At 47.7% G+C, this 13710-nt stretch overlaps 1 protein-coding gene across 1 annotated transcript in view; it reads right to left on the bottom strand.

The window, feature by feature from the left end:
- LOC119374508 (sodium-dependent noradrenaline transporter) overlaps nt 1-4148 on the bottom strand; it is a 33950-nt gene extending 29802 nt beyond the window's left edge. Inside the window, exons 1-2 of the mRNA XM_037644639.2 lie at nt 3839-4148; nt 1542-1766 (exon numbers count right to left, since the gene is read on the bottom strand). Of these exons, the coding sequence (XP_037500567.1) occupies nt 1542-1766; nt 3839-4088 (475 nt within the window). The 5' untranslated portion in view covers nt 4089-4148. The remainder of the gene's footprint in view (nt 1-1541; nt 1767-3838) is intronic.
- Nucleotides 4149-13710: the final 9562 nt, after the last annotated feature.

Here is a 13710-nt window from a genome sequence, read left to right on the forward strand (position 1 = left end):
GCCAGAGAAATCGAACGCTACAAAGCCAACTCTGCGTCGTGGGCCACGCCACCATGGTGACGTGTCGAGCAAACCCCCTTCCACGAGCTGTTCTCGCTCATTTGCAGTAGCTTATTAAATGCAGGGTATTATGTTAAAGCAAGCAGTTATCCTTCAGTTAAGCAATGCCATGTCTGCTGGCTGTATGAATTTGTACACCGCCACATAAAGCAGTGTCAGTATGACGTAAGGTCTTCTTTAGAGCTCATGTACCAATTACGAAGAGCGTGAAGAATTAGATTAAGAACGGAATGATGTAATTTAGAAGTACACGTTGCTGAGCTAGTCGGTTCATGTTCATGTACAGAGTCGTCCACATTTAAGCTGAACACCTCATTAGTATTCAAGACCTCATTGAAGCTGTTGTTTAATACATAATTCGGAAATCATTACTGTGTTTGTCGACACCATGATTAGACGTTCTATAACGGGCATTGCACTCGTGAAGTATAAGAAACGTACTAGTTTTACCGGTTTGAATACTAATGAGGTGTTCAGCTTAGATGTGGTCGACCCTGTACAGGCCACAAAAGTATGGCTGTTTTTGCGCAAGGAAATAACGAGGGAAGGCGTCAAAGGGAGCGCAGACTTTCGATTGTTTATTCAGTATACAATACAACGAAATATATACGCACAGACATGCGCAGCGAGCTAGGCAAACTTCGATACCGCCCTAATCACAACTTGTGATCTAAGAACTTGCTCTCTGCCTGCGATAGAGACAATGAAGTATCACTGATACATAGAGAACCTCGTGCTTTTATATGGAATGCCTCCAACGATTCTCGAGTCGTGGTGTCCCTGCTTCCGCCCAGAATCTGAATCTTATTCAGGCACGGCTCACTCTTATGTGAATTGCAGTGAGTCGGCAAATGTGCCCCATCTTTACCATTCTAGCGAAAGCTCGTGTTCCCGCGCACGCTTATTCACGATAAGCACTTGGTATCGCGAAAGCGATGCCAAGCGTTCAGCAGCCCACATCACTAAGGCAAAGTGGAACCAAGTGCCAAGGGATGCCCGACGTTTCATCCCCAAGATGCCTGCTCGTACGGCCCGGGTATAGGCCTCGTTGTGCTGGGAAATGTTAGCATTCCAGAAAATATACGCTGTGTACTCAACAAAGGTCCGAAGTTTAGCCACGAACCTTCTTTGCCTGCTCACAAATTACTGGCAGAGATCTGACGAGTTGACGGAAAAGCCGATGCGGAACTTAAAGACCGTTGCTTACGAAGAGTGCGTGGAAGCTCTAGCCAGAACCGGGGAAAAAACCTTCCGTTTTACGTCACAAGAATCCTACGACGCTTGAAGTATGCCTAGCTTGCGCTCCCCTTGACCCCTTCCCTCGTTATTTCCTTGCGCAAAAACAGCCATACCTTTGTGGCTTGTACATGGTGTAAGTATCCCGGCCTAGCAAAATAGAGAAACGGCGCTACATTGGCTGCAACGTTTGATTCCTTTTCAATTCCCTTTGGAGGAATGCCACGACGAGCGAGTGCGCTCACCTCCGCCATTTCTGTAGCAGAGATAAGGAAACCTCCAGACATTGGCCAGATCTACGGCGAAGCCAATGATGGAAAGCAGAAAGTCGGCTTTGTTCTTCCACGTGGGTCGTTCTCCGGGCGCCTTGGTCCCGAGCGGCTTGCTGGCCACAGGCACAGTCGAGGCCACGCCGTCGGCCAGGATCACAGCTGTCTGACCTTCGGTGGCGCTCAGGTGGTCCACGTACTCTGCGTGTGCCCGCGTGTATACACAACCTTCTTGCAGCGCTGCGTGCAGCACGGCCGCTCGCTTTTCACGACGGGGAAACACTGCGACACCGATGCGTGCACTGCTTGATAACATGTCCGATCTCTAATGAATCCTTAAGCGCCTGACTTTGATAGACATATGATAGAGACAACTCCATACCGCAAGTGACTGCTCTGAAGAGAACTTGACAGCGAAGCTGTTCTTTGTCAACCCGTTGGTGTCCGTTGGCGTAAAGCGGGCATCATCATGGACAGAAGCAGCGCTTGCAACGCTGCTTGCGTTCCAGCGCAGCTGTGATAGGAATGGGCCACGGCCGTACTGGAAAGCTATCGCAGCGTGCCAGCGCGGCCGTGAATGAGCATATCGTCGCCCCATAGCCTAATATAGAGTGTCAAATAAAGAACAATGATACAACACAGAAATACTTGGGAAAGACCTACAAAACATAGAAACACTTTGAAAGACTCGCAAAAAAAAAAAAAACAACAACACAGGAAAGCAATAGCCTGATGAAGGGGGACATCAGCTTTGCTGTTTCGACGGCTTTCACGGAGTGGAGCTGGCTGTATTTTTTCTGATCAAGTTTTTGACTATTTTTCAAGTTAAAGACACGAATGCCTATTTGCCCAGTGATTGGACGGGAAGAGCGCTAAATTGTACAGAGAGGGGATATTTTAGAGCCAGTTGTCTACGTCTAGCTGATTCGCCTTAATTTAGGGGACAAGGCATATAGAGCATGTAGCATGACACATTTATATTCTTACAGTTCCTTCTTTTAATAGTCTGCCATTTGGCCAGCAAGCGTTGGTCAATGGCTGTTCGACTATTTAAAAGGCAGATCTTAAAAGGTAATCAACAAAAATTTGAACGAAGTAATCTCGGCACCTTATTCACCAGAAGGTTTTTTTTACTCTAATGTTGTTTGTGAGGGGAACTTACAGCCCATCCTAATGAATGAAAGAAAGGGAATTTTTTTCGAGCGGCTCGTTTCTTTGTTAGGCACAACCAAATGAATCCAACAAACAACATGAGCCAAGGAAAGCGTAGGAGACATTAATTGTTGTCTTTAGCTGTAGTGCAGTAATTGTGACGGAAGCTGCAATGAATTAATGTGAACGAAAACACACCCAGGAAAGCGTAGGAGACATTAATTGTTGTCTTTAGCTGTAGTGCAGTAATTGTGACGGAAGCTGCAATGAATTAATGTGAACGAAAACACACCCTTTCCGTCGGTGGGATCCGAACACACAACCTTCGAATTGGTCAGCTGTCGCCTCGAGCAAAGATCACCTGCTACGTGACGCCCTCTGGCAACGAGAGTGTCCCGCACTCGTCGCCTTGGCTACGAGTGGCGCTGGCTGACATTCCGAGGGATTACACGCGCAGAAATACCCATCAACGTGGACGGGGAAGCGCTTTCCGTCGTAGCTCAATGGGTAGAGCATCGGACGCGTAATTCGAAGGTTGTGGGTTCGGATCCCCCCCGGCCGAACGGGTGTTTTTTTGTCCACTTTCACTCATATCTGTTTACATCATAATCACTCCACTACAGTCAAAAGACAATAATTGATGTCCCCTATGCTGTCCTTGGCCTAATTGTCTGTTAGATTCATTTGGTTGAGCCAATTCCAATGCTCGGCATACTAAGAATCAGTCCGAAATACGCGTTGGCGTGCGGCTCGGACACCTTGCGGAGCTGGGGCCGAATTCACAAAGCTTCTCATTTGTAAGTGCTCTTTGCCATTGACCGGCGCGCATTGCTTGTGGTATGTACAGTATCGGGATTGGCTGAAATATTAGTTTCAAACTTGTTTAGTGTAAGACGTTCTTGTGAACATGGACCCATGTTCACAAAAAAGTTCTTTCGCTAGAAGTGTTGGGGGACGTCAGTTGCCGTTCAATCGTGGTCTTGAGCATAATAATACCGAAGCCTACGGCCAGTGGCGCAGATAACACTTAGAAATTAAAGCCTATATGTAGATGCTACCCCTGAGCCGCTCTCATGCGATGCGTGTACCCGTGTGCACAGCGCGATGCTCGGTGAACTTACCTGAGGACAAGGGTGTGCTTGTCGAGGAACAGTACCCGTCGTCCCGGATGGCCGAGTGGCGCAGCTTGCGCACTTTGTTCTTCTCGAAGAACACTGGGCTGTCCTTGGACGGCGCCGGCGAGCGCGGCCCGGGGCTGCTCCTATGCTGGGCCGGCTGCTGCGACCGCGGACTGGCCTCGTCGGCGGCCGGCAGCAGAGGCTCGGCGGCCGGCGGCGACTTGGCGGCCGCCACGCTGTTGTTGGCCGGCATGGCAGGTGCCTCCTGTTCAATGGGTACCGTCCGGCCGCACCGCTGTCCGGGGACCCGCCAAGCTGCGAAGCACACGCACAGTGAACGATAGCATGCTTCCAAGCGCTTTCCTCGAGGCTCGGATTTTTCAAGGGGCTGCCGTAAGTACGAAAATGAAAAATTAAAGCCTCGTTTTCACTGTCCTCACCCCTATCGTTCCCCCTTCACTAAATGATGCCCCCTTTCCAGGAGACGCGCGCAGACAACGCAGACCTTCGCAGCACCGTCCCAGTTCCATCCTCCGACCCCCTTTCACTCTGTGGGTGGAGTAGCGCAGTCAACCCATCCCTCGTTTGTTTTTTTTTTTAACAGCGGAGCTCCTTAAGCCGCGCATTGTTCCGTGACGCGTGAACAGAAATGATCGTCATGATGAACCGGCACGCGTTCTCTTCATCCTCCTCTTCATCTTCGTCCTCTTTTGCTTCGCTCCCAGAACACGTGCGCAGATTTCTCCGGCGTGGCCTGTAATAAACCTCATGGGTGACAGAACGAGTAGAGAGAGAGAGAAACAAAGAAAGAGAGAAAGAGAAGGAAAGAAAATGTTTTCTGTCTCTCTCTTTCCTTGATTCTATGTCTTTCTCTTTCACCCTATTTCTCTCTTTCTCATTCTTTCTATGCTATGCTTAACTCTCGCCCCCCGTCGCTCTCACTTCCCTTTCCCACCCCCTTCAATACTACAGTATACATGGCTACGCTATGCTCTCCTAGCCTGCCTGGACAGCCGAATGGTTAGGACGCTCGCTTTCGCATCGTGGGTTCGCGGGTTCGAATCCTGCCTCGCGAAGAATTTTCTTTCGCCGAGAATTTTTCTTTTCCTCTTAATTTATATCTCTTTCTTCCTTTCTCTCTTTCTTTCTTTCTATTTTTCTTTTTCTTCGTACTCGTTCTCTCATCCATCAGATTTATTACAGGCCGTGACGCAGAAATCGGCGCACGTGTTCTGGGAGCGAAGCAAAAGAGGACGAAGATGAAGAGGAGGATGAAGAGAACGCGTGCCAGTTCATGATGATGATCATCTCTGTAGGCGCGTCACGGACCAATGTGCGGCTTAAACAGGTTCGCTGTTAAAAGTCGTTAACGTAAGTTAACCCTGGTGAGCAGGACAGCACACGATTAATTAGATAAAGCATTAGGAGGTGAGGTTGAGTCAGCCAAGGAAGGAAAACGGGAGAGAGGAAAGACAGGGATGTTAACCAGTTTGGCATAACCGGTATGCTACCCTGTACAGGGGGAAGGGATGGGGGAGATCGAAAGAAGAGTGAAGAAAGAGAGAAAGATAGGGGAACACACACGCACACACATAACTTCACAGCGCAGAGCGGCAGTCTTGTGCGGTATGCGGCATCATTAAAAAGTCTACAGCCGCTCGTGTAAGTCTGTTGTCCTTAGGAATTTGAGCAATGCCTTGGTTGCTTGAATTCTCGATGACTTATCAGGATGACATTGGAGAATTGTTTCTTGTGTCAACGGTCTGTTGTGAACACGAGCGAGAGCGAATATTAGGGATCGTCTCTGCGCAGCGTAGCGAGGACAGTCGCAGAAGATATGCTACAAGGTCTCCTCGGTGCCGCAGGCGTCGCAAAGAGCGTTGTCGGCCATCCCTATTCGAAACGAATATGACTTCGTGAAAGCCACTCTTAGCCAAAAGCGGCATAGCAGAGTGGCCTCTCTTCGGCGGAGTCCAGATGGTATTTGAAGTCGCCGCAACTCGTTTAGGTGGTGTTGCCAATAGTTTTGGCTTCTTGAGGTATTCAGTGTTGAGTGCGAAATATTCTTTGCGATCCTTTGAAGCATGGCAGCAGCATCAGACCTTGAAAGGGGTATAGCCTCTTCCTTGTCGCCTTGCAAAGCTGACCGAGCAGCATTATCGGCATGTTCGTTGCCAAGCACGCCGCAGTGACTTGGCAACCATTGAAATGTCACTTGGTGTCCCTTCTCGAATGACGTATGAATGAGGTGTCTTATCTCGAATACCAGTTGTTCATATGGTCCACGCCGCAGGGCTGACAAGAGAGATTGTAGGGCTGCTTTGGAGTCACTAAAAATTGACCATCGCTGCGGTTGTTCGCGATTGATAACACAAAGTGCAGCGCGAAGAGCTGTCAGTTCAGCAGCCGTTGATGTTGTTGGGTGGTCGGTCTTAAAGCTAACAGTTACACCTTTCGCTGGGACAACTACTGCTCCGGACGAATCACGGATGGTCGTTGAGCCGTCTGTGTAAACATGTATGTGGTCGGTGTATTTCTCGTGCAATAGAAGCAGAGATAGCTGTTTCAGGACAGGCGATGACAAATCAGATTTTTTCTTGATTCCTGGTACACTGAGCAAGGCGAGGCACTGAAGCAAGGCAAGTCCCCACTTGAACTTGCCTCGTATCGCCATATTGAATTGGCCAGCTGAGTGGGGAAGATAATGGAACGAATTATATATGGCCGCCTGGAGTGGTATCTCGAACACTACAAGATCTATCCAAACTCCATGAGTCAGCCACATTTCTGTCCTGTGTATACCGGTCGCGCTTGCCGAATGTCACTCTATTTGGAGTAACTGTATGTGAATGAGATGGATGAATGAATAGAACTGAAATCTGATACGAACTTTTTGAGGCTTGTTTCGACGTGTTGCCAACAGGAAAAGCCGTCGTTGAGAAGTATTTCGCAAATTAAAAGTTTCAATGGCGACGCAAAAAACAAAAATCGACACGGCTCCTCAAGTTATCCCATAAAAATATTTGCATAGCTTGGCGCCATCTTTGTTTCCATTGTAGATTCGCTTATTTGAAAAAAGTGGCTGCCGCTAAATTCGAAATTGTGGTTAATAAGGACCAGGAGCAACGAGAGAGTCTCCTTGCCCAAGTTTACAAGGGTGTTTGCAGTAATTTAGGCATTTACTTTTAACCACGGTTTCTCATTCGTGTTTGTGTTCTATATTGCGTGCCTCGTGAAACCTTCGCGGCGTTTTTTTTTTTTTTCAGACTACATTTATTCGAGTCTTATAAAGCGGTGACTAATGTTAAAAGGTAGAATTGCCATCTGCAGCACAAAGCTACGAGGAGGAAATCCATACTGATTGCTCAGAAAGGAAGGCTTCTTAGTTGACAAAAAAAAAAAAAAATTCGCCCTACTGGGAGCTGAGAAATTTAACGTGCCACAGCAAAACACAAAGATGCACTGGTTCGATTTCATAACAGAGCACTACGCAAGAATTAGCGGCGATAAATAATTATCAACAAGGAAATAATGAAGAGTGCTGTTTATACCTGAAAACTGCGCTTGCATAGCAATATTAATCGAAAGAATGCCTCCTCGCGTGTCAGGCATATCACCTCTCTGCCTTTTTTTTTTATATCTCGCCCACTTAATCCTCATGAATGTATCGCAGTGCACGGCAGCAATCGTCTCACCCTGTGATGGCTGCGTACTAATCGCCCGAAAATGTATATGCTGCAAAACACGTGGTGGCCGCCATGACGAGAATATATTATAAATGTATACGCAAGCCTCAACAAATGCGCGAAAATGGGCGTCCCGCCGCGTGGTATAATAAATGGGCGTTTTGCGTCATTTGCGCCCGGCAGAGCTTCCGCGCAAATTGGAAATTGGTTTTTAAAGGCACAAAGAAATCAAAGCAAAAGAGAGCGAGGCGGAAGAGAGAGAGAGAGAGAGCCTTCAAAGAGCGCTCCGAGCGTCGAAAACGCGAGAAAAAACAAAACAAGCGCAGTGCGCGGAAGTGACGAAAAAATGTTTGGAATTAAGCTGCTGCGAACAAAAAAGCTTACAGTAACAAAGAGGTCGATATATAGCGACCACGTGGAAATGCGAGGTGGGTTAGGTACATCGCAGCAAGAACGACGAGCTGTGAGATAGAAGCACGAGGAAAAGGAAAAGCGAAACAAAGAAGATATTCAAAGCACGACGAAAGGAGGGTTGTAAATTCTCTCGGGGCCCCTTATGCATCGTTTAGGGAGTGCCGTAATCGTTATCGGCAGATAATGATCCGAAGAGAGAGTCCGGCGCGCGTTCTCCACGCCTGGCGCCCTAAATCTTGGTCAGCGAGAGGCACACCGCGCTCCAGCTGTGATCCGGCAGGTTGTCCCCCCCTTGATTGTCTTTCGCGCTGTACCGCGGCGGCGATTATTTGAGCGCGCTTCTTCGGGAGAGCCGAGAAATATGACACTCGTCGGGGAAATGCTAACGAGCGAGCGGCCTTGGGGCGGCGGCAGCGGCGGCGATTGGGCGCGCTGGCCCCGGGTACTGACCAGAAATCAATAGCTTTCCAGAACGTCCAGAACACAAAGTGGGCGCCAATCTGACCGACAGGTGACAAGCTCCATCGGGCCGGAAAGAATTCCTTTACTCTTTCGGTTAGTATGAATTTAGAGCTCTTAATACGCCTCGCCGAAAAGAGAAGTTCTGGCAAAATGGGGTTATTCAATGAGACACGGAAGAAGAAGCCCTTCGTCGTTGAGCTGACACTAAAAGTGGACGTCGCGTGCCCCGTTATCACCGGCTCGTGGAGTGAGGGGGAGGTGGATATAATCGCAAGCGCACGAAATAAAGAGGCTGCGAAGTCGGGATAAGCATATCGGGTCAAGTACAGACGAAAATATAATTTTGAGCAGGGGGGAGTCGAACCCGCGCCTTCCGCAACACGCGCGTGGCGCTCTTGCTCACGTACTATATACCTGACACCCGCGGTTAAAAGAGAGTATCCGCCGCCATTTCCGTTTGCGGCTCTATGTGTAACACTCCTATATAGGGCCAATCTTGTACGCATACACACACCCAATAGAATGGCCGGGAGGACGGTGGAGTTGGAACTTAATTGGTAAAACTGCGCTCGTGTAAGGGCCAAACCTGAAAGGACAACTTTCAAATGGATCTTCGGCGTCGGCCCGTAACACACAGGCGACGTTGGCCGCCTGTAATGCTTCGCTTTATATGCTAAAGCCACTTCGGAGATCTGGTGTGAGCGGACTCTGGCGTCGAGCGAGCGTCACATTCTTCTTGACGACACCAGCCGACGTCGAAAATTCGTCGACTTACATTGTGGTCGAAGCTTGAGGATTAAAAGATGGGCGCCCCACCTCCACTTCCATTTACTACCTCTGCGAACATTTAGCGCATTTTCTTGGCCGAGTTGTTGGGTAATGCCGTCTCGCAAAATAGTTCGCACGCAGGACAACAGCCATGTATTGAATCGGCTTGTACATAGCTTCACCTATGTTGTACCTCTACAGGGTTGCCGACTGTGTCTCCTACGGAACCACACAGCAAAACGACAAGCGGCACCTGAACATCTATAGTGCAAATAATACGTGCCCTTCAGTCTCCTTTATTAAAGTGAATCCGCCTTCTTTTGCAAACGGTGACGCTTTTGCTCTGTCGCCTTTAGCTTAATTCCTCAACCGAATGACAGTCACCGTGCGCACCTCACCTTCCTTTCTCTCAAATTCAAACAAGAATCACTTACCTTTAGCTTAGTGCGATAAATGTCCTAGTAAGCTAATGAGGGAATGATACTAGCCAATGTTTCTTTGTTATTCTCCAAATTTCAGACCGGCATGTTAGTACTGCTCATATGCAATGATTGTACACTTTTCGCCTTAGGAATAGCGATAAATTGCCCGTCATGATTTGGGAATGTCTGCCGCGTGCACTCCAGCCCATCCTTATTCTCCGGTAGATTTCCTTTCCATGAGTATGTGCTCCCCTGTTAGTAACTGATCTAGCTATACATACTGTTGCCCAGGTACTAAATGCTGGTTGCTAGTTTTGACCTCGCGCCCAAGCTATTGAGCATTCATTTATGTATTGGCTATTCTAATTGTGTACCGGCATGCCTCGTGGCTCACCGTAATGTATAATCAGGGGATGTGGTAAAATTAATGCACGTTAAAAAAAAATAGAGGAAGACGGAGATTATAGTATAGCAGTGAAAAGGTGCCAATACACGATTGCGAAACGTATACTCATCTGGCAGCACAGGTACACGAGACGCCAGACCCCCAGTGTCTGTCTTTGAAACGATTTTTTTTTTAAAGCGCAAGCGTAAATGTCCCATTTGTCAAATCATTATCGTAATGCAGCGACACCTAGATACAAAACGGAGAAGAAGAAATCCGAAGCGACGAAGCGGCGCGAAAGAGGCGCTTGTGAGAGAAGAACAACAACGCGGGCAGGCGGAGAACGCATTCGCGTACTAATTACATTAACTACCATTGTGTCTTGTTGCACAAGCAAACACGAACACATCTCACTCGACGACCCCGAACGTCTGATTTCCCAATGCTTGGGGTGAAGGGGTAGCGGGCCAACCCCTATTACGCGCAAGCGCAAATGCCCCATTTGTCCAGTCGCCGTCGTGGATTGTGTCAATGGCATCCTGGTTAAAGAGACGTTCTACAGGCAATGCACAAGGGGATAGCACCAATTCGCTTGTGCGTCGTCCGCGTTCACGGGGTTTAACGTCACTGCAACTTTTTTCACGCCAATTGAGTAATGTTAATTTGACACTCAGTGGTGTGCTTTTCATGGTTGTTTTATTGGCATCATTTACGGAGAAATTCCGCCAACGTGGAACTTTAGAAGTATCCGCTGCATGTATCTGCACTCTGGCGTTTTCGGGGGTCAGCACAGGGGTGATATCCTAAATCGAATCCTTCTGGTGACAGTTTAACTTTTTAAAGCATTCTTCATTGTAGCACGTGCGATGCGTCTAACATTATAGGACGAGAAATATCATCATCATCATCATCATCATCATCATCATCATCATCATCATCATATGTCTCCCAGAATGTCTTCCACCTGTTCAGCAAATTCAAATGGTCATACCATACAGCTATGACGCGGGGAGCCCCGTTTAAGAAACATCAAAGCTGTCGAATTTCGCCACGCTGAGGCCAATCGAACGAAGCACTATGGCGGAATCTGACAGGTGAAATGCCAGAAATAGGGTCTCTCAATTAGAAATTTTCAAAGCAGGTGTTTCAGCGGTTCGCGCTTCCAGAATTGCGCGAAGTAGTCTGACGTAACAGCACCTTCAAAAGCGGCTATATCATACGGCGTGGTTTTTCTCGTAGAAACCGTGTGCGCATGGAGAATGGTTGTGCCAAACGCTCAACGAGGTCTGTAATTATTTTCTGTCCCGCTGCGGGATTCAAGTTCACACACCTGAGACCAAAAAAAAAGAGAGACACTCGGTATCGACGACCGTTCCCTTGACCCAGTTTCATTTTCCCTCAAGCTGAAAAATATTCACGGTGGATGCGATGGCGGATTAAAGGGCTAGCGCGTTCGAGCGCGTTCGCGCAAATCCCTACACGGCGTGTAATAAGAGGATTATTTGAGATTCATTACGGATCACCTGCCCGACGACGGCGAGTTCGCATGTACGAGTGCGTTAATCGGTATTTCCTTTTTTTTTTTCATTTCTAAATCAACTTCGTGTTGCTACCCGGGCTGCGCTACAAGAACAAGTAGGTCTGCGCCCGTATCCACAAAAACCCTCTTACATTAGAAATATTCGCAATCGAAACATACAGCCAACCCTGATGCTGGACGTATCATAAGCGAAGGCAGCCGACCAATACCAATGATCACTTACGAACAAGAAGCATAGTGAATTCGGCCCCTGATGATCAGTGAGCGTTTACGACCGACCAATTGTTAGGCGAGAGTATAGGCCCCTCTGACCACTGAAAACGTACGAAAAGGAAAAATAAAAAGTAATAGAAATGATCGTCGTAACGTTGCGGCGAAACATTCGGTACTCTTTTCTTTTTTTGATCTACGTACATATGACCCAATCGGGGAATGATCCTCACGCATGAACTAGCCTGCAAATTAACGATGTGGCTAACATCCCACCCGTAGTAGTGTGCCGGGTGTGCTGCGATGAAAACCACTTCAATACCCATAAAAATACTTTTCTCTCTCTACAAGCCGTAAGAGAAACACGGGTAGAGATGAAAATGGACCGCCACGGTGGTCTAGTGGTTAGAGTGCTCGATTGCTGACCCGATCTTCGCGGGATTGAATCCCGGCCGCATTTTCGATGGAGGCGAAAGTGCTAGAGGTCCGTGCACTTAGATTTAGGTGCACGTTAAAGAACCCCAGGTGGTCGAAATCTCCGGAGCCCTCAACTACGGCGTCCCTCATGATCATGTTGTGGTTTTGGGACGCAAAACCCCAGCTATTATTATTAGAGATGACAATTACTCAACTGGGGTTTTTGGGCAATTACAGGCACAGTAGTGGAGGGATTCAACACAGTTTATACACTTTCTATCCACCGGTACTTTTGCATTCTGCTCACGTCGGAGTGCATGTGGTCGTCTTGACAGGCAGTCATACTCCCAGACGCCTCGCTTGGGGTCTCCTAACGTAAGAGCTACAAAGTCATATAGCTGCCCTGTGCAATTATTATTATTATTATTATTATTATTATTATTATTATTATTATTATTATTATTATTATTATTATTATTATTATTATTATTATTAGACCACTATGGAAGAAATTTAGCGTATCGCCATACTCGTTGCTGGGGGCTAGATGTTTCATCCATTCCTTCGAGGGTGCCCACAGCAAAGCCCGTATTGATAAAATTTCTTCTGTCTATACGCCTGGTCATCTTTTACGTGATTAGCCACCGGTATAGCTGCGGTTCTGTTATCACGCCCATCGCCCACATGAGCGGCGACCTCAGGGCAGTGAGGAAATCATGTTACGCTAGAAAAGAGTTGCGTGATTACGTACCAGAGTGTTCGAGTAAGACCTCAAGCATTAAAACAGCTCCCCTCGCCCTTGGCCTCTGGAACGACCAGGGCGGCAGCGAGAGCAATAAGGAAGTTGCATAAGCATGAAAGCTCTAGCTATTAGGCTCACATCGTGACATCGCGATTAGCATATGTAGGATACCGGTTAGGCGTATATAGTTACGCACCAACGCTCACACGGACTGTACGTACGAGACATATAAGAAAGCAAGCAATTCAAGACCGTATGCACAGAGAGAGAGAGAGAATACAGTGGATATGAGAGCACTTGCGTGTACGTTTTAAAGAACATTGTCGTTATAGTTATCACATAGGCGTCAGTATCCTTCGGAATTCGCATAAAGCACAAGTGCCGCTGCGTTGTAAGTAAAACAACCTGAACGCAGTCTGGATGCATACAGCAAAATGTCATTGACCATTTTGCTATATGCAGAAAAATGAGGTTGTGACCCGCATTGTATAAGTTGTAGAACACTGTGGTTTCGCTTACTTGACACTGCGAAACACGAGCGTGTCACTGTGTCCAGCCCGGCAGTAACCAAGTGAAACTTCATACTACAAGGCTGCTTAAACGTACATCAAAGGAAAACACAGTAAACAATCTTAAACGATTAAGAGAAATCACGAAATTAATGGGTGGGGGGGGGGGGGGGGGGTTGAAGATGCGAGGACTTGCCTTATATAGCCCTCTACAGCGAAGAAGAACGCACGCTGGAGAGAGCGATGCGCAAGCAATATTAATAAGCGAATCGGGTGGCCAGGATTGGTAGAAGCTAGCGAATCACGGATACGGACCAAGC

This window comes from Rhipicephalus sanguineus, chromosome 1 (genome assembly GCF_013339695.2).
Source record: "Rhipicephalus sanguineus isolate Rsan-2018 chromosome 1, BIME_Rsan_1.4, whole genome shotgun sequence".
Taxonomy (NCBI): domain Eukaryota; kingdom Metazoa; phylum Arthropoda; class Arachnida; order Ixodida; family Ixodidae; genus Rhipicephalus; species Rhipicephalus sanguineus.